Source organism: Embiotoca jacksoni, unplaced genomic scaffold, assembly GCF_022577435.1.
Source record: "Embiotoca jacksoni isolate LCO1_2020_lvr unplaced genomic scaffold, fEmbJac1.0.p SCAF_18, whole genome shotgun sequence".
In the NCBI taxonomy this organism is placed as follows: Eukaryota; Metazoa; Chordata; class Actinopteri; family Embiotocidae; genus Embiotoca; species Embiotoca jacksoni.
The window spans coordinates 10,608,646-10,636,109 of record NW_027185318.1 but is presented as its reverse complement, the minus strand read 5'-3'; the positions used below and the strand labels follow the sequence as shown (position 1 = coordinate 10,636,109).

The window sequence follows — 27,464 nt, the reverse complement described above, 5'->3', positions numbered from 1 at the left end:
CCTGAAGTTATAGAGATGAAAATAGTAGGGTTTTGTTTTGTGTGTGTGTGTGTGTGTGTGTGTGTGTGTGTGTGTGTGTGTGTGTGTGTGTGTGTGTGTGTGTGTGTGTGTGTGTTTATTGTTGCGCCAAAATAAAAGCCAACAACTGTTTAAGTCCAGCAGTGAAGTAATCTCAAACAAACTGACAAACCAGAGCAAGTTTGTTTCCGCAGAAGAGGAACAGAGGAAAAAAAAAAAAAAAAAAAAAAAAAAAGGGAAAGAAAAAAAAGTTTGTGAAAGTTAACGCCCAGCGCTCCGAGGCTCCTCCTGCAGAGGATTATAAAGCACATGTCGGGGCTGGTGCAGGGCAGAGGGGGAGTCTGCAGGGTCCAAAACACACAGGAGCTGTGCATCAGACACTCAGCAGACCTGCGCAACTTTTCTGACTACAACAGTTTTTTGGGGTTGTTTTTTTTTTTTTTTTTTTTTTTTTTTTTCCTTCTTCTTCTTCTTCTTCTTCCCTTCTTCCCTCCCTCTCTCTCTCACTACTTTTGAACTTGATACTGGTCGCTGCAAAGATGACCACAGCCGTGGTATCGCCTTTCTTCGACTTCGAACTATTAAACAAGGTAAAGTTATAAACTTTTTTTTGTTTGTTTGTTTTCACGTCTCGTTCTGCAATGTGAGCCGTGCGCTCGTTAGCCTGTTAGCAGCAGGGGGAGTTTAGCAGCTGTGGAGGAATGAGGGAGCTGCATGCCGCGGCCCTCTGCTGCTGCTGCTGGTGGTGGTGGTGGTGCTGGTGGTGGTGGTGCTGCTGCTGCTGCAGCTGCCCCGTGTGGAGGCTCGGTTTTTTTTTTTTTTTTTTGTGGGGGGGGGGGGGGGGATGTTGCCGTGTGCGTTTTGTCCCCCCCACCCCCACCCCTCTTCGCGTTCACTCGACTGCTTTGTTTTGTTTATTTCCTCTCGGGAGAGTCGTCGCGGGCTTCACGTTAAAACGAGTGTCTCCGAAGTGCGCCGAAGTCTGGCGCGACTTTTTTTTTTTTTTCTTCTTCTTCTTTCTTCTTTCTTTTAACACGGGTTGAAAGTTTTCGTATTCAACATGTGCCACATCAGCTAACTTTTGTGGTTGTGCTGACCGGGTGCTGTGCAGTTTACAGTTCAAACGGGTGGTTAAAAGTTAGCTTTAGTTAATTAATGTCATATCTTTTTTCTTCTTCTTCCTTCCTCCTCCCTTTTTTTTTTTTTTTTAAATGAGCATTTTTACATCGTCCTCCCAAAGCAGACGCATGCTCGCTAATCATTGACCAGATTTGTCTGACTTTAGCCCACTCTCTGCTTCTACAGACCTCCTTTACGAGACTTAACTGCGTTTAACTTCAATACTTGTTCGGTGATAACTCGTTTTAGTTTCGGTTTGCATGCATTTTTTTTTTATTATTTTTTTTATATCAGCAATAGATTTCTCACAAAGCGCCCCTTTTTTTTCTCTCTCTCTCTTTCGATTGTCCGATAACTTTTCCTGTGCTGCAAATCAGTGACTAATGAGTCATCTGCACTAGTTTGGAAGTGTATTGCGAGGCGGATCTGGTTTCTCGTATTTAAGCGGGATGTTTCGCCACTCTCGTTATCTTTTCAAATGATGCAGCCTCTTTGTAGTTACTAGCAGCCCACAGGCCTCTCGTGTGCTGCTGCTCCATTTACTAAACAGGCACACGCATTCCTGACCAGGGCAACCTGCCAAACCAGCTGCTGTTCTATAGGCCCCGCATCCGCTTATGTAGCCGGAGCCAAAAAGAACACACAGTCATGCAAGAGGAGGCGCGGAGGCTCTTTCCCACCGGCTCACTTTTTAAAATCACAACTGTCAATCCCGGAGAGTATTTTTGATTTTGAGGAAATACGTGTTCTAATAAATGTGTTTGCTTTTTTTCTTTTCTTTTTTTTTTTTTCTCCCCCCCCCCCTTCTAGCAGAACAACAAACTGCTCAGCTACAACAACAACAACAACCACCACCTGGGTACCCCCCATCCCATGTCTGTCCCTTGCACTGGCACCAATGTGCCCCTCTCCAGCCCCGCCGGAGCCCTGCTGGACAGGAAGGCGGTGGGATGTCCCTCGGTGGGAGGCGTGTACCAGCGGCGGCACTCTGTCAGCAGCACAAAGTTCTGCCAGAACCAGTTTCTGAACAGCCTGAAGGCCGGGGACCACTCCTCACTCATCTCAGGGGTTGGCAATGCCAGCAACAACAAGGAGAACCGCCTGCGGGACCGCTCCTTCTCCGAGACAGGTGAGAGGTTCCTCAACAAGTGCCTGGGCCCCACCAGTCCCACCGGCGGCAGCAGCCAAGTGAACTCCAGCCGTTACAAGACGGAGCTCTGCAGGCCCTTCGAGGAGAACGGTTCCTGCAAATACGGCGACAAGTGCCAGTTCGCTCACGGAATCCACGAACTGCGCAGCCTGAGCCGCCATCCCAAATACAAGACTGAGCAGTGCCGCACCTTCCACACCATCGGCTTCTGCCCCTACGGGCCTCGCTGCCATTTCATCCACAACGCTGAGGAGCGCCGCGGACCTCCCCAGCAGTGTTCCCCTCTAAACTCTTCCAACAAGATGGACAGGCCTCGACTGCAGCACAGCTACAGCTTTGCAGGCTTCTCCAGCTCAGCTGGGCTGAGAGACAGCCCCACCTCCGTCACCCCCCCCACCCATGTTCTTCCCTGACGAGGTCCCCGACTGGCCCAGCAGCAATCCCTTCACCTACTCTAGCCAGGAGCTCGCCAACCTGTTCGGGCCCAGCCTCAGCGTCGGTCCAGTGGGCACAGAGTCCAACACCCCTGCGCCTCCCTCTCCGACGAGCACGCCCTACTATTTCAGACCCATGGTGGAGTCCCCCCAGATGTTCGAGTCTCCATCCAGCCCTCCGGACTCTCTGTCAGACCAAGAGGGCTACCAGAGCAGCTCCGGCGGCAGCCTGAGCGGCTCCGAGTCCCCCACGCTGGACACCACCCGCCGCCTTCCCATCTTCAGCCGCCTTTCCATCTCTGACGACTAGACCCCCACGCATCCACCAGTGACTTTCAGTTTGATGACACAAAGAGAACATGGCACTCCCCTCTACCTCTGCCCCCTTCTCAAGCTTCCCTGTCCTCCCTTACACAACACACTGTGTAAGTTCCTCGTTAGGATGTAATCAATTAAGGGAACTCTCAACTAAAATGATCTCGCCCCCCCCCGACCCCCGGTCAATTCCCACAAGTTTAAAAGCGTACCCTGCCATGTGTCATAGTGCCAAACGAGGAGAGGAATTCTGAACAATGAAAATCACAAGAACAACAATTGACTTTTTTTTTTTTTCCTCCAGGTGCCACTTGTTTGGTTTTGTTTTTTTTCCTCCTTCTTTATTTGTTCTTGAATGTGTAGCAGCACAAGTGGCCTTGGAAAGGGGAGTGCATTGCACTAGCCCCCCAGCAGCCCCCCCACCCCCACCCATCCTCCCTGACGATACCACTTCCCCCGAGCTAGCTAGAGGGTGCTCACTTAATGTAACTGTAGCTCGACCGCAGACGTTTTTTACAGAGTTGAGACAAAAGGAGAGAAAAAAAATAAACGACAGACCCTGAAAATATATGAATAGTTTTTAAGAAATAAAAAAAAAGAAAAAGAGAGAACAAAGTGCCTGGGGCGGTTTCTGCATGTGTTTAGGGTGAATGGACTACTGTTTGGGTTTTATTTTGTTGTTGTTGTTATTTTTTGGTTCTCTCTCATTTGCCTCCCCCTCTCCCTCCTCCTCCACCCGCCCATCACGGTTTCGTCTCAAGCCCCCCCCCCCCCTGTCTTATGTAATTGTGAACTGGGTGAGTCTGCAGGAAGGACTTTGAACTGGAAGTTGGTCATGTCCCCCCCACCACCGCCACCCCTCCTCCTGAGTTTTATCTTCCTGTTGCTGGTCACTGGCTTTTTTTTTTTTCTTCTTCTTTTTTCATTTTTGGGAAGGAAGTCTTTATCAAACTGATCATTAAACCTGTAAAGAGTTTTGTCTTGCCCCCTCCCACCGCCGCCGCTATCTTCATCCTCACCGATCTGGGGGAATTCCAGCATTCCCATGGTGCAGTTGTACATCCTATGACTTTACAAGATCGGATCGCCAAGCTATTACTTTACTTCCCCCTCCACTTTAGAACCAGCTCTGAGGAGTACTCTGTAGTCATTAAATCCCTTCATTTTTTTGCTTTCTTTATTTGATAATTATTTTTTATTAATGTTATTATTACGGTTATTATTATTTGAAAAAAAAACTTTCCAGACAGAAGGTTTGCGTGTCACTGCTTATTTAACTTATCAGAACATATTTATTGGTGATCATATGCATTTTTTGTTAATTTTGTTTTTGTATTTATCTGGATAATGAACAATAGAATATATTTTCTTTTATGTTAAATTATGATCTTCCATATTAATCTAAAGATTGTGAAGACGTTTTTGTCAGTTTTCCTTTTTTCACAGTTTAATATATTGTACTTCAATGACCTTTGTTCTGCAACTACACTTTGTCAAAATGAAACTTAATTTAAAGCAAAAAATGCAAAAAAAGATGTTTTGCGTTTTGATTATTTATTGTACCCTTTTTTTTTTCTTACTCTCTTTTATTGGACTGCAATTCCATCTGAAACTAGATTTGCTTGTATTCATTCCTGATGCCCCCCCCCTTCCTCCACACCTTACAATAATCTGGCAGTAGCTAACTGTTACATTAATTCTGTTTTTTTTTGTCCCAGATCTTCTCCCCACTTTAAAGAGAAGTATTCTCACAGTACTTTGGTTTGATGGTAGATGTAAAATAGTGCTAAAAAAAATAATCTCGCATCACTGGTTTAGGAGAGTCTCCAAGTTAGAGGACTGGTTATGTTGAGTAATGTTCTTACAAGCAATAGCTGTGACCAAATGGGTTGAGGAAAGTCTATTTTCATTTAGTTTGATTGGATGCTTGATGCACTTGCTTGGCCCCCCTCTTTGACCAGTGGAAGTGCCTTGTTGAATACATTCCAGGTAGCTAAGGCCTCTCTGCCTTTTTATATTTGATAATGGAGGACAGTACTTTTTTTTATTTTAAGTCATTGGTTCTGTGTTGCCTTCGTGTGTTTTGGAAGAGGTGAGCAGATTTTGACACAAAGAAAGTAAAACTGTTGAATGTATTTTCTCAGCCATGTTTTTTCACTACAGTAATTTCTGTGAGTTTATATGAAAACCTGTTTTTTTTTTTTTTTTCCTCTCTCTTTTGTAAGTATTGATTGCAGTTAAGTCAATAAACCCCGTATTTTTGGAAAAGTTAAACTGTGTAATGAGTCGTGTACAAGGGTGGTTTTGGGACATTGGGCAGATTTACAGCAGATGAACCAACATATGTCGAGTTAGCACATATATGATGCATTACACTACAACTTCTTGCGACTACTGACATTAAAATTAAGTTCATTTTACACTGCAAACAATATTACATTTCATAATTGCATCATGCAAATGTTCCAACTTTACATTGAACTTCTCATATTTTGGGTGGGATTTAAAACGAGATATTTTACCAAAATAAAGAAAAAAATGTAGGCCTTTAAGAAATGTAATTGTTTTGGAAGGCAGTTGGTCAGACTGAGGCGCACCCCTTTTAATCTGCTTGAATATCAGAAAAGCAGAGGTTCCTAAAAACTTCAGAGCTCGCCTGAAAATGATCATCTTTTCAAATTTTCTTCAGTAGCAAAATTATCTGTAAAAGCACACAGCAAACGAGAACCTCTAATAGCTAATTCAGCATACTTTGAATGGAGGCGATATGTTAATGTGTCAAGAAATACACATTAAAATTAGGCCCATAGCACACTGACTAACTCCATGGCGACATAATACTTCAGTGGCAGTCATTGAAAACTCCTGTTTTATATATACACTGACAAAATATGCTCATAAATGTTATATTTGAGGGTGCAGTCAAATAGAAGAGGAACACTGGCTTTGCTTCTCTGTGCATAATGCAGAACTAAAAGGGAGTTTCACTGTGGTGGCAGTTGATTGGTGAGCTGCACAGACGGCAGTCAAGGGTATTGACCTGGGGACAACCAAAGTCTGATTGAGCAGGTTTGGTTACACAAAGACTCGGCACCCCTGGTTTCAGTTGAAATATTGATTAGAGCGTGCTGTAACGTAAATTTTCCACGAATTTTGGGGGGAAAAAAGTGATTTGCCGAGGTTACGACCTGATCGGTGATCGCAAGGTTACATCGATAAGTGTGTGAGAGGATATTCCTAGTGAGAGCGGGATAAACAGTTGAGTAAGACATTGTTAGACTGTCGGATTATCAATTTATATAACAGTCCTCGGTCAGTTTTATATATTTTTCCATGGAGATTAAAAGTAGATACCGATCTCTATTTTGACCATACAAGCAGAGTGGTGTTTGATTTCAGTAACAACACATTGCAGCCTTCCCCTTCATACACTCCACTCAACATCCGCACTCTAGACACTTCCGTCCGTGTTTATATTCTCTCAGATTGCAAAAAAGAAAAAAAGGGAGCTGGGACAGGAACTCCCTTCCCTCCATACAATGGTGGGTGCTGACCCGTCACAGCTGACCCTTGTTGCTCTATTCTGGAGAACCTGGGCCTTGTACATTCTTGTCTTGTTCCTCTCGCTGCTTCCCTCCTTCCCTCACCACTCTACCCCCACCGACCCAGCTCATCTCTGAACAAGCTGCCAGCCTGCCGAGAACCTCGTTTCACTTCAACTACATCTGTGCGTTCCAGTAAGTTGGCGGGAAACGGCGGCGAACGATCGCTTCTCTTCATATTCTCAGGTTAACTCACGACTTCATTCTGCCTCTTTTTTTTTTTTTAAAGTTAAACATCCCACAACATGTGCACAAGAAGAAACTGAAAATCAACAAACAGTCACAGCATACCACTAATAAAAATAAAGCAACAATCAAACTTGGCAGCAGAAGCCACTTTAAAAAAAGAAAAGGCATGCAGCTTTTAAGTAATTGCTGATGCAGGTCGCTCCTATATGTGCACTCGTGGTTTATGTTTCAGAGAGCAGAGTTGGATGCTCTGTTTGGGGTCGTCGAGACCACAGACCCTCTTTAATAGGTCAAAAACATAATAAACATTGTTTGTTTATCACCCCGATACTTTTATGAGAATTGCTAATAAGCCTTGTACGCTTTATATTAACTGCTTTTATGCACTGCTACCCTTTCCAAAAAAGTAAATAAGTCCATTAGGATTAATGTTACCGGATGCTGGAGTTTGTTCATTATAAATCTCTCAGCGAGTGACCCCGAACATGATTAACATCACAACCTCCAATATATAGAATAACATATTGTATATTTCTTCGTCGGTCAATGACTTTTTGGCAAACAAAATTATTTGTATTTGTTCCTGCAGAGCCTGCATGACATAAAACATGAAATATTTTTCCTTTTTTTGGTGAATGCCAAGTTTAAAGGCAGAGGAAAGGGCTACCACTGAAAACTGCTCTCTGTTTTAATAGGATCAGAAAAGAAGAAAAACATATTTAAAGCAGAGACTTTTCAAGTTAAACCAGGTGAGTGTGACTCGTGTGCAGCTTTCTTTTCTTTCAGAGGAACTTAATGTACTTGGAGTTTGAAGCACATGAAAGAGGGCTGTTTCCTGTTTGTGTGGTGCGTGCATTGAGGCACCTTGAAATGAAGCACCAGGAAGTGGGTTTCTGAACCTCCGAAGGTGGCGGATGGAGGGGGTCGTCTGCTCTTTGATATGTGGCGAAAAAAGAAAAGAACAGAAAAGAGAAAACTTCCATTACTTCATCACATTTAACAGCAGGTTACTTTCCAATATGGAGACGGTGCAGTCAGTGACACGGATCAAGTTTGCGGCTTTTTCGCTGCTTCCTGCACAACAGAATAAAAAAATTTAAAAAAAAAAAAGAAGCGTGTAGTTCTGCTCCCGGTGCCTAGTTTTTATTCAACTTTAACCTGTGAGGTTGAGCAAGAAATTGTCACAGCATGTCCACTTTGTAATTGTGTTATGAAAGCAAGGTTTACCTCTGCGTTTGAGACAGAGGTGAGCAAATAGTGCTGATGTGCTAACTGTCCCCTTATCTAGTCACAGATGAGCGGTACACCCGTAGCCCTGCATGCATGCATGTGTGCGTGCGTGTGTGTTGCTGCAGTATGACAGGTGTTGTTGGCAGGATAATTAATCACCAAACAAAAGCTGAGATCAACATTGAGCAAGGAGGTTAAGTTAGGCGGGAGTCAGAGGTTGCTTTATCGGTGGAAAATAGTTACTTCACTCAGACACGCATACCAGAGCTCAGAGGAGATATCTTCTGTGTGTGTGTGGTGAGATTATAATTTAATGAGGACCAAAAGGCCGTGTTGGTCATTTTAGGAAATGCTTTCTTGCAGCTTGGTACCACTGATGTGTCATATGAAGCTACAACCAGCAGCTCGTTAGCTTAGTTTAGCATAAAGATCGGAAACAAGGAGAAAAAGCTTGACTGAAGTCTGTCCAAAAGTAATAAAATATGCCTCGCAGCACCTCCGAACCGCTAATCAACACATTACATATCAATCTTTAAAAAAAAAAAAAAAGTGTAAAAAAAAAAATAGTAACACTGACATTTGTTTTGCTAAAACCCGACTGGTGAGTCAAACACCAAACTGTGACAAACCAAATGTGACAGTAAAGAATGAAGTCCCATTCTGACATCTACCTTCATTTAAAGGTTTTTGACTTACAGCAGCATATGATCACTATGCAGGGTTGGCTTCGGTTTCTTGCTTCAAAAAAAGAAAAAAGACCTGAAATAGACGCGTGTCTGTTACGGTGCTCCGACCTTTGACCTCGCGGTTACAGGACAGACTCATGACCCTGACACTGCTACTAAGGGTCCCTTCTTTGCTTATGTAGAGTGAAAATACACCTTCCTCCTCTCTGTCTGTACTCACTTCTAACTCTGCGTTTGATTTGTGGGGAGGTAGAGCTTTGTTTTCCTAAATACTGAAATTCTTAAGTTAATTATGGGGATGTGTTTCATAATTTGTGTTAACAAGGGGCCTCCTCACTCCAGCTCTAATCCCTTCCTGACTATTATCAGCCTGTAGCCTATGTATTTTCACTGTTTGGGAAGTTTACCGTCTGAATACAAAACAATACAGATTACTGGCATTGAGTGGCAGAGAAAGTGGAACACCCAGTACTTAAATCTTTGAAAAACAATTTTGTTAACTTTGCCTTGAGCCAAAATACAGTTAAATGGGCCTCTAAAACAATCGTACTGTAGTTTATCATTATCAATGACATCACATTTTTCCCCTGCATACATGTTTTGAGTAAAATATCCGGTCTGATAATCCTTACGCTGCTTCAATTTCCATGTATGTTACACTTCATGCAGTTTTCTCTGGGAGGACTTTATCTGTGTAGGTTTACGGCCATATGTGTCACTGACCGCAGATCATCAAAGACAACACTCGCAAACACACACTGTTCCAGTGGGTTTAATCCGGGCGCCATTATCTGGACGAGTGAGGCCGTGACACACTGCTTACCGAGTAATGACCACTAGCGCGGCCCGGATCCAGTGTCACATGCGCTTTTCTTCCCCCCCGTGCTAAGTGGCAACCCTTGACCTGCCAAAAGAAAGGAAGAGAAAACACACATGTGTTGAGCAGAGGAGCAGAGAGGTGAGGAGGCTTCAGAGGAGAGCGCCGGTGACGGCCGTCTGACAGGTTGTGGAAACACACCCTTCCACTCCTCAGTGTGACAGAAAAACAAACACAAAGCCACTAAATTCTCTCGGAGCCCCGCGCTAATGGACAAGCGATGACTCTTTCCTAACGAGACGCGCCGGCCAATGGGAGAGCCCGTCCCGAACCCGACACTGTTGTGCTTTGGGTTTCTGGTCCACTGGGCCGAGTGAGTCACTGCCTCAGTTCTCCTGAGTGCTGAACCACTTAACTCTTCCCGTCTCGTGACTTCCAACATCGTGGCCCGACGGGAGGAAAGTGGCCTCCATTAGCGGAACAACGCCGGCGCTGCATTTTGACCCAACTGCGCGAGCTGTGACCTTACAGAACAATTCCAGATTATTACAACTCTGTTCTTACTTTTCGAGTTTTGGCCTTCGTTTCCGTGAGCTAACATTGTGCTCACGAAAGCCACAGTAGAGATCTGGGAACATCACTGCGACACGGCTCATCAGGCAGGTTGGAAACAAGCCTGCAGTAAAGCCTGATTATCTAAACCAGTGGTTCCCAAACTTCTCTGCTCATTACGCCTGAATACAAAGCTCACTTGTTACCCGTCGTCACAGCTCGGTGTCGATTTGTTAAGAGCAGTGCCCTTAAAGACTAAAACACTTAGATGCCTCTTCAGGTAAACTACACCATATTTCTGCAGAAAAAAGGTAAATAGTTGAGAAAAAGGTGTCTTGTACTCCTGTACTGACAGCTTGTTGGAATAGACTGTCTTTATTTGGAGTTAAAAAAAAAAATAAAAAACCCAGTAACTGTGACTGAGATGTTGATGATAAACCAATAGTGTGCTGAAAAAAACTGTGTCAGCGTAACGAGCAGCGGTCAAAGTTATATCTGTCCGTTTGCGTGGGTAGTTTGGGTAAAAAAAAAAAGAAAGTAAGATAACCTAGCTAACCAGGTTGTTATTTTACAACCCGTGTTATCGACTGTTTCCTGCTCTTCTTTTAATTTAAATGTCTTTTTGTTTAATAAACTGAGGGAGTAAAAACGCTAATATCCCTCGTTGCGGTAGAGAATATGACAACAACAACAAAAAAAAAATTTTTTAAAGTGTGATTTCCTTTGTGATTTCCAAGCGTTTCACACACACACACACACACGCAGACTGAAACAGATGCTGCCGTACAGTACATATCACACGGATGAGAGGCTACACGGGTTACTTGCATCAGCCTCAGTCTGTTATGCATATTAGTGAATGAGGCTAGCTCTGAAGCTACCGAACCATGCTCAAGCTAAAAGCAGCACGCCCCCCCCCCCCCCTCCTCCCTCCTCCCACATGATTCTCAGTTGTGTTTTGCAGCATCTGTTTCCTCTGGTGGCGGCAGCCTTGGAAAACAATCTCATTTTCACTTCTTCAATTGCGGTTTTCAGTATCTTCACCAGCTCACTGCTGAATTATGTGACCCAGGCACACTGCAAACACCCATCGCACTCCTAGATATAAACACACTCCCACATCCTCGCCGCCTACAGACAGGCACTGGACAGTGATACAGCCCACACAGTTGACTAACCAGCTGCTCTGAGTCACTCAGGCCTTTTGGAGGTAAAAGCAGACAGAAGATGACATCAGTGATAGCTTTACAGGAAGTTCTCGCTCTCTTGTATCGAGGCCAAGTCTGCGCAACACGCGCCGGGCGATCATCCGCGCTCTAACACTCCACGCACTCGCATGTTGAAGAAAATGATGAAATAGTGACAAGATAAGGTACAGGTTACTTTGGGGTTACAAAAAGTTTTAAAAAAACAAACAACAAAAACAAACAAACAACAACAAAAAAACAGAGAGTGGACTCAAGTCACCCTCTTGCAATATAACCATGGCTGTATCATTTTTCTGTTTGAGTTGTAAACAAGCCCTAGATATCTGGCCTTGGGAGGTTAGGGAATAGTTAAAAGTGAACTCTGTCTCTCTCTCTCTCTCTCTCTCTCCGTCTCTCTCTCTCGTTCTGTGTGTATTTCACAATGATCTGCTGGCTGAGGCTCAGAGACAAAGATAAGAACTGACTGTGAGAAACCACAGATCTCACACCCACTCACTAGGAAAGAGTACACACAGGGACATGCACGTACACATGTACACACACACACACACACACACACACACACGCGCGCACGCGCACACGCACACAGACAGAACGGTTGACACTGGGTTCCCTCAGGAACGTCCGTGGGGCTTCTCATGATTTGAGGAATTTTGCTGTAAAAACACGACACAGATTGTTTGGAAGTGTCTGACTGCCACTCACATTTCTCCTGGCAAAGTCTTTCATCGCGATAAGGCCCGAGCTGAAACCTGTCAAGCTCGCTCCTGTCCCGTGCTCACCCTCGAGCCTCACCTGCTAACCTGCCGCGACACGCACTCGCACAGGTAGAGAGGAAAAAAGGATTAGAGCGTAACTCTACACGCAGGCCTTGAGTAATGGCGGTGTCAGGATATTACTACATCAACAATGACAGACAGAGTGTGCCCACAGTGTGCCGTTTCTGTCTGAGACCGTTTGTCAAATCCGTCAGACAGTGACAAACACTTAAATCAAATGACATTTATTACTAAAGAGGTGAAATTAAGGTCCGAGATCTCTTTCACCTAAAAAAAAAAATATGGCATTAAACTTCAGAATTTAAAGCTCTGAGATTTCATAAAAAAAAAATGTCTTGGCTTCGATTAATGTTTGGAAACTTTTGCAAGACAGAATATTACATTGGAAAAGTTGAATTCATGAGCAGTAAAAACAGCCTTATTCAGGTCAGTACACCGGGGTTTTATATGCTGCTACTGCCTTACTTGTTTTGGTATGACTGCTGCATGACTGTTATCTAATGTTACCTAACTTGGATATTACTGTATAACTGACATTACTAAGCGAGACTGTTAACGGTGTTAAGACTCCTCCCTGCTCTTAATGACTCTCACACAATGTTTGGCACGATGCAGACGAACATCGCCGTGTATTTTTGTCACTCATCCTCAACTCGCACACATACATTCATCCACAATTTAACCTGCCACGTAATCACATAGAACTGCTCTACACGGCTTGCTAATGGGTTTTAGTGGCAAGCAGAGCGATATAATGGGCCAGAGGTGTGTTTTTTGGCACTTGACTTATGAGAAACTTGTTTACTTTTCCAAACAAGTAAGCTCGAGTCCTCTAGAGATTCAAATCGCACTTCAGTTTTTAAAGTCACAGTAGCTTTTGAGTGATCGTGCATACGCATATTTTGTTTCCTGCAAAATGTCACATTACAGAAGCTAAACATCTCTACCTGCCTTTTCAATGTTACTTTAAAAGACGCTGACCGTTAAGTCTTAGCCTCATAAAATTCCAGAACAACAGGAGCATGCCCTCAAGGAGTTGAGTTAAAACTGGTTTTGACACAAAAACAGCTTGGCTTAGGTCGTCTTCTGCCCAAGAAGAAAACCCAAACCTCCTGCACAATAGCTCTGCGCGGGGGAAACAATAAATTTGTTCTCTGAAGGAAACCCATCTGGGTTTTACACTCCGAGAATCAGGCATCATTGTTATCAGAGAGACAGAATAACAGGCGAGAAGTGGCGGGTGGGGGGGCATGATGAGGTAGAGCAGGCTGGAGGCCCAGAGGAAGGCCGCAGCACAATGCGAGGCAAAGGAGCTCTCGATAAATCACCGCCCTAACTGATTCCCCACCTGTGTCCGCCGTCTTCCCAGAGACACGGAGTCACACCAGCAGCTGCCTCGCTGCGGAAAATCCTCATATTTTCAGACGCGCAGTCACACAATCAGGAGATTTAGATATCAAACGCCAGCAATGAGTAGAAGAAGCCTTTGACGGAGAAATTCTTATTTTTTTCGCCCAGGAGTTTGCAGCTGGACAAACTCATGCTTTGCACACCAAGCGATCAAACAACACAGCCATTCTTTTTGATTAGAAGGCTCTGAACAATAGCTAGTCTTAAAAAGGGCATTGTGGTCAGAGCAAAACCAAAAGAAACCCCAATATCACATTTCACAGTAAGACCGTGCCATTCAGATTTGTAATGCTTCCTGGTAAAAGGTTGTAGAGTTTCTGGAGGTGACACATCGTGTCTGTGTGTGTGTGTGTGTGTGTGTGTGTGTGTGTGTGTGTGTGTGTGTGTGTGTGTGTGTGTGTGTGTGTGTGTGTGTATAAACACATCCGAATGTGTATGAGCATATATACACATACAAATCTGTATGTGCATGTGTGCTGAGGGGAGGGGAGGGAGGGCCAGGGGGGAGGGGGGGATGTTTACTTGGGCAGCCTCTCAGAGAGCGTCTCCTGGCCGGCTCCCACTTCCTGCCCCTGCGCCTGGAGCAGCAGCCTGTCTAGTCAGCCACCTCGGGCTGACAGCGAGACCACATGCTAAAAGACTTATTGGCCTACTTTAGAAGACCTGTGTGTGGGGGGGGGGAGGGGGGGAGGGAGGAGGGAAGAGGGGGGGGGGGGGGACTATAGGCCTGCTCTGGGTGAGGCTGGAACAGTTTTTTGAAGGGAGAGATTGGGGGGTCTTATGGGGTGTCTGATTTTTTTTTTTTTTTAATAAAGCTCTCAGGCCTGCCTCCCCTCTCTCCCTGCTTTTCCTCTGAGTGCTTACAGCTGCGAGGAGGAGGGAGGGGGGGGAGGGGGCGGCACAGCGGAACAGAGCGAACAGGCTCAGCATAGAGAGGGCCCTTCATGAAGTCACATCTGGACCTTTCCCAGAGAACTCAATGGAGCGGAGAGGCTAATGAAAGTCTTAAGTTATGTAATTGAGCTCTTCCATGTGCACCAGACGGTAATGTTGGCTTGATCCGCGGCACAGGATGTTAGTGAAAAAAATCCTATGGACGTTTATGCCCCCCCTCCTCCCTCACAAAAGGCCCGACAAATTCGGCCGGGCTCATGTTGCTACTGTCATGCCTGTAGCAGCTCACGAAACACAGAATCTGGAAGTACTGGAGTTTGCAGGCCCATACATGGAGGCGCTGCAGTGAGAGACTTGGCCCGTGAGGCATAACAAACAGGGTTTGGCATTTACTGCTACTAAAAAGACCTACTTAGGGGTTGATTGGCCCGTGTTGTTTTGCTGCTAGTTAGGCCTCCACTGTCCAGCAGCAATGGAAAAAAAAAAATCACTGAATTATGAACATCGAGTACAACGCACAATTAAATGTGGTGTACAATGATTCCTTTTGAACCTTGTTCAAAGTGTAAATGACTGCGATGTAACTCTGAGCCTTACAGTTTATGACAAACACATGTCTGCTGGTGTATTGTTATGCTTCGCAGTGACTTGAGTAGAAAAGGCTGTAAAATAATAAGCTGCCTGGCTGTTTGTGAGCGGGACTGGGCAAGGAAAGAGCTGCACTGTGGGATTACATGGTGAGAGGTGGAGTGATGAATGTTAGAGGACACGCATACACGGCAGGAGAAAAAGAAAAATGTATAAAATGTGTGTATGCTTGTGTGCGTTTCCATATGTCTGCTGGGCGTTACAGTCAGATTGAATGAGGGCTCCTGTATCAGTTGCAGCTTTGATTTACCTTCCGCAGCCGAAGGGGAGAAGGGGAGAAGAAAGAGAAGCAGCCGAAGCAGAGGAGAAGCTCCTGAAATGAACACCTTGGTAAAACCTGCCGCTGTATAAAGTGTCAGCGGGGCCTCTCCGTGGCGGGATGCCAAACCCGGAGCCTGCTATCACCTCCACCACCACACCAGTGTGCCCCCCATTAATAAAACGGAGAAGAATAACAGTGAGAGGGGAAGATCGTCCGGAGCGACGATACATTACCTGCCAATTAGACGAAGGGCGGAGGCAATGGGGGGGGGGGGGATGCCGACCATATGGGAGGCAATGCCAGAGGCCACCTGACCCAAAGGGGTGGGGGCCCCTACAACTCTCACATCAACACCCTTCGCCAGACTGGACCCATTTGAAGTCTTACATAATGCTCCCACTACCAGCCTCTTTCTCCTTCTCTCGCTCTCTCTGCAGTCTTTTCCTACATCGCCTCCTCTTGCCCTCCGCTTTCCACTCCGAGACCACAGCCACAACGACGGGGCCCCCGGCCAAGACAAACACAGCCCAGAATCAAATCAATTTGGAGAAGTTATGGTGCAACTATTACAGCGTCACGCGCCGCCGACAAGCCGCATGAGACGGTCGCCCTCCTGAGTGTGCGAAGGATGAAGACCGTTACACATCTGTAACTGAAGCGATCAGACACACGAGAGACATAACAGCGGCGGCCGCTGACAAAGTCCTTCTTCATGCATCTTTTATATAACATGCTTTGGTAATCCCGATGATTATTCCTTGGAAGCTTCTCAGTGGAATCAAGCATGCCGTGACGCAGATCTCTTATGCTCAGTTATTACGGGGGCCTTTCGTTGCGTTTCTCAACGCTTCAAAAGATTTCCAGACACTTCCTGTTGAGAAGGAGCAACGTTTTGTAGAATCACCTTTTGAGAAATACGTTTATATGCTTTCTTGGAATGATTTAGATGAGAAGATCAATATTACGAATATGTGTCCATAAAGTATGAAGTTGCAGCCAGCAGGTAGCTAGCTTAGCATTAAGACAGGAAACGGGGGGGGGGGGGGGGGGGGGGGCTAGCCTGTCTCTGTCCAGTAATAAAATCCCTACCAGCACCTCTAAAGCTCATTAATGAACACATTATATTTCCTTTGTTTAATCTACTGCTGTGTATTGAGTACTCTTGGCTGGGTACAGTGACTGAAGTCTCGAGTCAATAAAAACACAGCTTGTCCTTTGTACACTGTTTTCATCAAGGATTTAACAAACCAGATATCACATGTTTGTTAGTGAGCTTTAGAGGCGCTGCACAGTTCTGAACTTTGGACGGAGCCGGGCTTTCTGTTTCTTGTCTTTAAGTGTGCCGACTTGTGCCGGACACAAAGATTAGTTTGACTGTACGCGAAACAAATGAATCGTGAACTTGACCTAATTCTAGCTGTGGGCCGTACATGATAACCAGCAAAGCATGCGGATGTGAGTGGTATTGAACTTCTCGTAGCAAAGTGAATACGATTATTTAACAAAATCTACTTCCTATATATACACACACACACACACACACACACACACCCGTGTCCACTGCCTCAACCTGGCCAGTGTATAGGAGCGGCTCCTGGCCAGGTCCACTCGGATCCAGCAGCAGCGGCTCGGTGGAAACACTGACTCACCTCAACTCTACCGCCTCACAGCTGGCTGATGGGGAAAATAAAAAAAATTAAAATGACATTTTATTTCTAAAACACCTTTATTGTTACCACATAAAACATAAAAGAGCTAAAAAAAACTTGCGAGAACACCGATTTCGCAGTCCCAGAGGAATAAATCTCGCACCTTGCACAAACAAGGCCCAGAAAGTAACTACTGCCGCGGCACCCAAGTCTCCATAAAAGAGAAAGAAGGAGAGACGGAGAGCTGTATCGTTAACGTGGTTGGACCCCTGGGAGACTGCTGGCCCATCATAAGCCTCTTATTAGACGACTCTCCTCAGAACTTGTGGTCTAATCTTATAAAACTCTGAACACCCGCTCCCTGTGTGCTCTACCGCTGGCTTATTAGTCACCGCTCTGTTTTTGGTGCTCCGCTGTGGTAAATGGACTTCAACTTCAGACTCACTTAGACAAAAAAAAACAAAAACTGCTGCTTCAACAGAGCCCCTTCTGAATTATGGTGGAAAAGCACCGGGCGAGGAGGTGTTGAGGTGTTGTTAGAGTGACACAGATTTTTTCACACTGTTCTGTGCCGTTGCTGAAAGCTGAAATTTTCATCAGTCCCACCTTGCACCAAGTCATACGCGCCACCGCGCTTAAAGTGAAGTCATACTCATCAAATAGACGTAGGATCTCGTACATTGAAGTTTCTAAATCTCTGTAAATTGTGTGGTTTCTTATTCTTTGTGCATTCGCGTTACAGGTCAGAGGTCTCCAGCTTTGTACCATAATTTTTCTTTCAACCAGAAACAAATTGTAACAGAAGCTCATGATGCTTTTTATTACATTTTTCTTGCCTCTCCCAGAGAAACAGGAACGAGCAGTGCTAAAGGAAGTCAGCGAATGACACCAACAGCAATAGCTATGGTGAAAGAGGCCGCTCTCAAAATAAGAGAATTTAACTGTTAGTTTCAGATCCTGTAAGCAATGTCAAACAAACAATTTGAAAGCGCTGATGTTAGCATGAAGAAGTAAACAGAGGCAAAGGACCATAGAAGGATATGTAACTGTGTTTCCCTCTAATCATGATATTTTAGAGCATTTGCGGGGGCCAGTGTGGAGTGGGTATGAGCATGAAGGTTGTTTTGTTCTGCAGATGGCGCCTTTGTCTCAGCTCAGCGTATACGTCAACATAAACTTCATCCATATCCATTTATTTACATTTTCACCTCATGCTGGAAGGCAGCAGGAGCGGCTAAAGGGAAGTTTTGCACGACAAAAGGCTTTGCAAGATCACAAAATGCAGATTTGTTTCTTGTTACTTCAAGGAATGGTTCAGCATGTTGGGAGCAGAAGCGATTAGCCGAGCTTACCATAAAAGACGGGGGAAACGGCAGGAGAGAGAGCCTATCCCTCTCCAAAGTTAAAAAAAAAAAAAAGAATCGGCTCACTAAATAACACACTGCCTTTTAAATGAACAGAACGATTACGTCCATCTCGGTGGTACGGGGAGGTTTCAGGCAAACTAGCAGAGATGCCGCACAGAAGAACAGGACAAACTGCTTTTTGTCTGAACTTGCCGCACACAACTGTATCTAAAAATCACAATCGGATATTCTTCATTGGGAATATTTTTTAAGCCTTTATTTTGATAACAGTGGAGCTCAACAGGAAATGCGGGGAAAGATAGCAGGGGGGGTGACACGGGTTTTCAACCAAGGGACTCACTAACCACTAGATATCTGGTCACCGACAAAAGGACATTCTTACTCGCACATAAGATACAACATATTCATTGGTGAAGTTTATAAGGGCCTTTGGTCATGTTTGTGTACCATGGACTGAGTCAGACCAGCTGCATCTCCCTCCTTCCAGTCTTTATGCTAAATTAAGCTACCCATGTAGCAGCTTTAGGCCCATAATAAACACATGGATACGAGTGGTATCGATCTTCTTCCCTTTTCTCAGAAACTTGTTGAATAAGCACATTTTCCTGAATGTCGAAATATGCCTCTAACTGGAGAAGATAAATTAACCTGTTTCATGTTGTTTTCGTGATCAAAAACTCAAAGTAGCTTGAGCTGTTCAATCACTGTTCACAATGTCGCTGTGCAGTGACAGCTATATAAGGCGAGACGCTTTAATATGCTGTGTAGCTAAAGGGGACTCCACACATAGAAACAGAAAGGACTTGATACAAGTCAGAAAAAGGATCATCAAGCCTCAGTGTCCCTGCAACCCCCCCCCCCCCAACACACACACACCTCCCACCCCCCGTGTTCGCTCTCCAGCCCAGGATTTGGTGTGAATCGGAGTTCCAGCAGCTGTGTCCAGGCCTGCAGAGACCTCTTGGTCTCCAGGCCAAGTTCCATGTCCGCTCTGATTGTAGCACGAGAACAATGCAAGCCATTGTGGCGCAATTTTCGCAGTTTTTCTCAATCATCTCTCTCGAACACTCTCATTCAGCACGCACACATATGGACACACAAAAAAGTGCTGGAACGGACTATTGCACTGAGAGAACCACGTAAAGGTAAAAATGTGTGCTGTTTTTTTTTTGTTTTTTTTTCTCTCTTTTGGAGCAAGTATGAAATATGGTTGACTGGGTCCCTGGTGCTCCGGCAGCCTGCCAAGACTTGAAGCAGGCAGTTGAAATTCATCACAGTTAGACAGATACACACACACACCCAGTCACATCGTCATTGCAGGAGACCTCAGGCCACAGGGGAAGAACAATCTGACATGCCACACAACGAGGCTCTCTGCAATTAGGCAGTCACTTCATCACACTACAAACTTCTCTCTTTCCATCTCTTTTTTTCTCTCTCTCTCTCTCTCTCTCTCTCTCTTTCACACACACCCACCCAAACAAACACACAAAGGTGTAATCAGTCACAAACACTCTGCCAAACTCAAAACTGTTATTATCTGTCATTAGGGACGGACACACACACACACACACACACACACACACACACACACACACACACAGAGAGAGAGAGATAGAAACACGCTTCGTCGCCATACGTTCTCCGTAAGCAAACACAGCCGAGCCTCGTGCTACCAGACAGCAGGTTCCAGAAGAGAAGTGCAAGAATATGCCGAGTCCTCGCAAAGACAGTCGTAACTAGTTATAAATAGAGATGTTGCGTCGCGTCCGTGCCTCGAGTGAGACGATCACTCATAACCTCGGCGACCCACGACCTTTGACCTCTTACCCTGGGGGTTCAGTGGACATGCTGAGAGTCAATGATGTCCAGAGGGCTACGAAGGAGTGTTACCTTTTATATGGTCTGTGTTAATGTCCCCCCCCCTCCCCACCCTCCGACTTCCTTGAACTCATCTTGAGTTCCACTATTTTGCATGTGTTGAACATGCAAACTGATACACATAAGGACATTTCAACACATGCTTAAAGGCATGTAAGTATGTACTTAAGTATAGACAGACAGATTGTCCCTTACATTTAGTGTAACCTTACAGTGTGACCAAAGCATTCAACGAGTCGCCGAGAAGACCGTTTATGGTTGCGGGAGCAAAACGTGTCAGTGATTAACTTGTTTCCATGAGTTGTTTATCATTTTTATTCCACAGACTACAAGATAAAATGTTTTTAGATTAGATCAGAGTCATTTTACAGATTTGTTTTGAATCCTTTTTTTAATTGGTGCCATCTGTTTCACTACAGCACGATACTTACCAAGGAAATGAACTTGACTTTCTTCTTCCTTCTGTTTTTAGTTGTTGGTTTTCTTTTAGATATTGATAGATTAAAATAATTATAAAACAACCACATTTTTTCAATTCAAAACTTTGTTTTTGTCCCCATTTGTGACTGGAGTCTCTGCTCCATCATCCACATGTGGCTACAACTGCACAACACAACAACCAAGAGGCTCACGGTGTGAACACGGGGTCAGAGCTCATGCGGTGATTGGCCAATAACGGGAATGCAATACGCAGGGCCAGAGCGTCACTGAAGATTTGTTACCCTTCAAGTCAGAGCATCCCCTACAAAACAGATCCCAGTTCTGCAGTGTGGCTGAAATAACTGAAAAGGAGTTCAACCCGGGTTTAGAGGATGTTTTCGGTTACGTTGAAGTAGTATGAGGGCGGGATGGCGCAGGCGGGCCTGGTCAGACGTGGAATAAACGGATCAAAGATAACCGACACTGTGTAAGTAAATCACGCCGGTAACTGGATGTTGAGAGATGATTTGAGATTAGCTACACCATATGTCATTTTCCTCCGGAGCGTGGTGCGTATGACATGCTGGAAGTAATTTGGGAGGGTGGGGAGGGGGGCAACTGAGGCACGGGTCATGGCCAGGTGTCTAATAGTTGACTAACCTGACTGACAGTGAAATTAAGGAACTTTATCATATTATTTGATGCAGCTAATCAAGTTTTATTTGCATCTGAAGTACATATGAAGTTTATACTGCAGATGTAACATAACGTGGGATGTGTATGGGGGTCTCAAAAATCTTGCTTGTCATGACCCCCAAAAGGGACCTAAAACTTACTAAGTCTACTGGAGTCTAAATATTGGCACTGTAATTCACTGTATCTCAACTTTAAACTGTACTCAAACTGTTTCACAACGAAATCGCGTTAAGGCTCACACACCACATTCGATCCACGCTACGTTTGGATCTGTACAGCGCCGGAGTGCGAGTACTCCGACGCACCAAACGTCTTAATTATAAATCAATCACAACTGAATTTATACAGCTCGCAGAATGTTTGGCGCCGGTAAAGGCCGCAGATGTTTTGCTCATCTGCTTCTTAAACGTCCTGTCTCAAAACAAACCATCTCGGTAGAACATAAGCAAAGCGGGGGAGAGTAAAGCCAGAGGAAGATGCCAGAAGAGATAAACAAATGCAATTCAACTTGACATCAGTTCTTGTGTAGGGAGAGGTGTAAACATGCAGACGCAAACAGACAACACCGATTGATTTGCGAGAGCGAGAACAAGGTGTGAAAACTCACTATGTAAGTTATAAGAGCGTGTGCGTGTGTGTGTGTGTGTGTGTGTGCGTGCGTGCAAGATACTGAGAATAATATGATGTTCAGAACTCACAGCCACACACTAAGTTCAGGCTGCAGCGTGTGTTTGTGTTTCCAACCTTAACACAACTGATTCCTTTCTATATAAATGTATCAAAGTTCTCCACTGTGAAACGGTATAAGAGGAAATGACGGTAGGTTGAACCTGCCTGTGGGGTGTTCTCAACGACAACACCTCATGCCAGTGTCTCCTTTCACTCTTCTAATCTGTGTAGTTGCCATCAAAGAGACCGGAGCTGCCGGGCCGAGGCTGCTGGGACGGGCCCAGCCCTGCCTGCAGTGCATATACACCCTGAGCTATTTCTCCTGGCCTGGAAAAGGTGGTTTGGTTGCAGGCAGGCTGCTACAGGCCTGCATCTGGGATCAGGATGGTGGGAGACGTGGAGCAACTCCTGCCCGTGTGCTTTCGGTGCGTTATTGTATGTTTGCAGAGAGTGAAACAGATTTAAAAAGGGCAGACGTGTTGCGGCACGCCGCCGGGATCTGCCGTGTTCGTTTCGGTGTGTAAAGACTGTAAAGTAATCTTTATATAACACCTCTGGAAATAGAGCAGGACTTTACATAGAGAAAGAATGCGTCAACATGCAAAGAATAAAAGAAAAAGAAAAAATAATAGCATGTTGACACACAAACAAGAAAGTAAAAGCATATACAACACTTAAAAGTTAATAATAAATGTATAAACACATCTACAAGCCATTTCCGAAAATGTTTAGCCAAGTATATAACGTTTTAGGGAAATATGTGTCTCTAAAGGCTTAGAGACGAAGGAACTACTCATTAAGGATAGTTGGTAAAATAATGTAGCGGGGGAGCAAACGGTTAACCAGCCAGGCAGTCTTCACAGATTTGTGAAATGCAAAAATTTGTTTTAATATTCACTCTCCTCGTGTTAGTTTTCATGATTATTATTCTTTTTTTATAAAGACTTACTGAAGGAGGAAAAAAGCTTACAAGCTAACTAGCTTGCTAACTGACAGGACAATGAATTTATGCATCTTAGTTTTAAAAATGTGTTTATACCAATCAACTTGTGCAAACCATGTCTCTTTTATAAAACAGTTCATACTCAGAGGTCAACAGAGTTTAAATAAAGGTGGCTGGTAAAACGGAGCTATTAAACAACATTGGGGTCCACCATTTGGAGCTCACCACTGCAGAGAGAGAGAGAGAGATTGCCATTTGCTAACAGCACAAATCTGTGGGTCAAAGTTGAACTCGAGGCAAGAAATTCACTTAACCATCGGACATGGATGGACCTCATTCTATCCATTCCATTCATCCATTATCTATACTCTGACCAGGGTCACAGTGGGACACCAGTATGAACTGAATGTGACCAGGCCTTAAGGATCCTTGGACTTGACCTACGTCTTCAGCAATAATTTGTATATATTAAAGGACATGCTGTACTAGTAATGAATAAAATCTTAATATCTCTTCTGAAATAGATTAAATAGGTATCCAGTGGAAAGATGTCACAGTCGGCGTGACAAGTGTTCCTCGTGGACTGATTTTGTACCACCTGAAGTCTTAAAGTTTTGCTTGGTTCCAACAGGAATGCAGTAAATTATAGCAGTCAAGAGGAAGATGATTTACATCAGGCTTTCTGGAGAAATTGGGTCAAAAGAGCTGAAGAATAATACAGGGCAGTGTTTTTCTTACCGAATACACCTTATCAGTAAAGCCATAACTTTCCCAGGATGACTCGGTGGCATGACACAGTGTAACCTCTGCCAAAAAAAAAAAAAAAAAAAAACTAATAAAAAAACTTCACCACGAGGTGCATTTAGCAGCTCTTCTAATGTCACACAATCCTCCTCAGAGGTTTACCAGTTGTCATGTTCAAATTTCCATTTTTCTTTTACGACTTCTCATTCATGCAGGCTTAAAAGTAGAATGCGGAAGTTGATCTTTGAAGTTGGAAACACAAGTTGACAAAATAGCTTCACCGCAAAGTCTATTTAGTAGCTGTGTTGGAGCTTTCAACCATATCATACAATCATGATTGGATAAAAAAAAAAAATTAAAATTGTAACTTCCATAGACAGCATTTCTCCCTTTTTGAACCACTATTGAAACATTACGCCTCAGTGTTTAAACTCAAAGATAACGAATAGAAGATCTGGAGTGTAGCTTTTAACATGTGAAGGGAAAGACTGATGATATTAACAACAACAAAAAATACAGTTTTGATACAAATTTTTGGAAACAACTGATGCAAATCTCTGTAAACAAGCTAAAAATAATTTGCAGTCAGAGTCAGAGCTTCCTGCCTTGCCTGGAGGTGATTTTGCAATGCGGCCTTGCATCACCCTGTGACAGGTTTGATGAGAGTTGATGGACGCGATTGCACTTTATGCTTCAGGTCCTCTTGGTGTGACAGGGCTATATACTCGGGTGTGACCAGACATGCTGAAGCTCATGAAAAATAACCCGGTGATTACTTTATTGGCCGTTTAACACAGCGGATAGGATTTGTAAATGCACACAACACAGCAATTCTTTCATAAAGGGCCCAACAGGGTCTTCTAACCCTGCAGGTGTCTAAAACCAGATGATGAGTTCAAGTGCATACCGGTGGTAATCGACCTATTTACCACAGGTGATGTACCTCAAAGAGAGTGAATTCAATTGTAGATACTGTGCATCAAAGCTCAATACTGTCACTTGTAGAAGTATGTGTAGCATGTTTACATTAGAAAAGAACATCATGTGCAGTTGGGTGTGTTGGTCTGTGTCATTTTCTCCCTTACAAAAGCATCTCTGATAACATTGAGACATTATTGAGTTACAGGTATCTGCACTTGATGCCAATTTTTTAGGACTCTTTTCTCAATGTGTGAAAGTTTAGCATGAAATCAAAATCTGTCACTCAAACAGTACTACCATGAATGACTCAAAACTAAAATAGTCTATTTAAAGGCTGGCAGATAACTACAAAATATTGTACATATGACTATCATTAATATACTACATTAATTTCTCATGTTTTGCAAACTCCATGGCACTATGTAACTTGGGTCGAGTGGGTATGTCACACATCAACGACTATGGTGTCTTCAGCTGGCTAGAAGAAGCAGCTAGTTCAGTAATCTGAGTACGAATATCACGGCAGAAGTGAAAAGACCAAAGAGGACGTTGATGGACGAAGAAAAAGACGGTGACCAAGCTGGAATGTAAATCTCGAGAGCTTTGCGGAATAAAAGAATGCAAGACAGATGCTGAGCCTGCTCAGCACCTTCTTACCGTCAGACAAATAAGAAATATTTAATGCCTTGTTACTTCAATGAAATGTATGCAAAGTATTGTATTATGACTATAATACAATATATGAAGTTATGGGTTGAGGTTAAAAACAGCTCCCAAAACATCACCTTCCATTTTCTCGCTCTATTTACTCCCTTAAAAAGGTAAGTCTGAGTGATTCACTTATCTAGGTTACAGTTAATCACCCCGAGCTAGTTACGGGAGTTGTTCTCCGTTTTATTTTTGAGAGGGCGTTGCTCTTTTCAAAGAAATGATAACTCAAGCCATTACAAAGGTGTTTCAGTGCAGAAACAGGCCTGTGTGCGCTTCCTTTTATTTGGACATAATAGAAAAGTCAATCAACGGGTGAAGGCCGCAAGGTTTTAGGGGAGGAGGAGCCTGCGAGGGTTTCTCCCAGGGGGTGGACGTGTTCAGACAGGGAGATTTTATGAGCTTGTCACATCTGACCTGATTGCTAAACAAAATAACAGTTTCCACGCCCAAGGGCTCCTATTGTACCTGGTGTGCCCTGTATCTGGTTGACAGTGTGTGTGTTGTGGATCTCTCTGGTGGCTACATTTTTTTCAGTCAGGGTCGAGGGGGCTCTGAAAAGAGAAAGAAGCAGCAGCCCCCCCCCCCCTCCCCTCACACACACACACACACACACACACACACACACACACACCCCTTCTTCCACACCCCATTCCAGTTTCTTACCGTAAATGTGTGGTTAACCAGAAAAGCTGTTTGGAGGGGGCAGAGCAAATCTTGAGGGAAGTGTTTTTGGTAAGTTCGAGGGGCATTGTGGATTTGTTCAGGCCAAACCCGTGACTTGCCCGCTGATGGGATGATTATTATGATTGAGTTTTGTGCATTTGTGTCGGTATAACGCACACATGTTGCCTCTCTTATTTTTTTTTTTTACCTTTGGCGATACACAAGCTCAGATATCCCAGGCCAAAAGTCAACTGCTGTGGTGAGACCGAAGAGAGAAGAGAAAAGGGAAAAGGGAAGGAGACCGGGTGGGTGGAAAAAGATAGAAGGCCAAAAAAATCGAGTCTGTGAATGAAAGAAACAGATAGGGAGAGAAGAGGAGCGAATGACAGAAACAGCACAAGAGAGCAGGGGAGGGGGGGGGGGGGGGGAGGAGAGGAGGAGGGAGTGACTGAGCATTGCTTTTCAAGAGCAGAGAGAACAAAGGCTCCTTTGTGTGCAGTGCTGAGAGAGTGAAGTGGAGCCAGGGCTTAGGGAGTGTTTAACAGTGTACACCGACTGCATTCCTGCAATGTGATTACAAGACGCTTTTAATTTATACTCAGGAAATGGACTTAACTCTTCCCTCTCCTTGCATTTCCTTACACTCTACCTGTCTCTGGTTCCCTTCTCCTTGTGCTTATTTAAGTGTTTTAATGAGCTCAGTTGGATCCAGTCCTTTTAAACTGTACAGTATGTGTGCTTTTCATTTGTTTGTAGTAACTCTGCACATTATATTTCATTTTATGTGCATACAAGTGCACCAATACAGAATATATTGTGTTTTAAACAGTGATACAGGAGTAAGTGAGGTGATTTTAACAACCTTAAAGTTATTGAAGGTGCCCTGCGCAGTTATGCTGACAATCAGTACTACTCATCTTATTTTGGGTCTAAAAAGTATCTAGAACGCATTCCCTTTCTCGTAGCACATTTGCAGAGTCATTTTTTTCACATTGTTTATGTTCAATGTTTTCTCTCCGGCAGTCTGTAGCAGTCCTGCTGCGTGCGAGAATGGAGCAGGGGGATGCTTTAACCCCACGAGTAAATATTCTAAGCTACGATGCTTAATCATAAACAGCACCTGAGTAACACATGTTTTTGTGAGCAGTGTTACTGGTGCATATGCAATTTCCTGACGGACCTGAAACTTGAGCGGAGAGCACATCAAATTTTATGTCAAATTTCTTGGAAGGAGAAAAAAGTCGCAGGCAGCCAAATCCGGTGAGAAGAGGTGGTGGGGAGCTACGATTGTGCTGTTGAGTACGAGAAACTTGTGCAGAAGCCTCAGAACGTCAAGGTAGAGCTCCGTATTGATAGTCTGACCCTGGGGGAGGAATTCACTGAGCTCAACATCAAATATCAAAGAAAAGCGAAGTGGTTTTGCTCCTGATACGCCCCCTGTAGCCTCAGACAGTGACATTCAGCCTTTCTTGGAACATGAATGCCGG

The 27,464-nt window shown here is 44.3% G+C and overlaps 1 protein-coding gene and 1 long non-coding RNA gene across 2 annotated transcripts in view; one reads left to right on the top strand and one right to left on the bottom strand.

The window, feature by feature from the left end:
- Window positions 1-356: 356 nt before the first annotated feature.
- zfp36l1a (zinc finger protein 36, C3H type-like 1a) lies at window positions 357-5,310 on the top strand. Its single transcript, XM_069152723.1, is given in 3 exon segments — window positions 357-608; window positions 1,948-2,676; window positions 2,678-5,310. Coding segments are annotated over 3 exon segments (1,134 nt in total). The 5' UTR covers window positions 357-557; the 3' UTR covers window positions 3,032-5,310.
- A 2,271-nt stretch (window positions 5,311-7,581) lies between these two features.
- The window catches only part of LOC138199696 (uncharacterized), a 59,755-nt gene continuing 39,872 nt past the window's right edge, over window positions 7,582-27,464 (bottom strand). The window contains exons 2-3 of the long non-coding RNA XR_011178364.1: window positions 9,567-9,647; window positions 7,582-7,760 (exon numbers count right to left, since the gene is read on the bottom strand). This is a non-coding gene — a long non-coding RNA (uncharacterized lncRNA). The remainder of the gene's footprint in view (window positions 7,761-9,566; window positions 9,648-27,464) is intronic.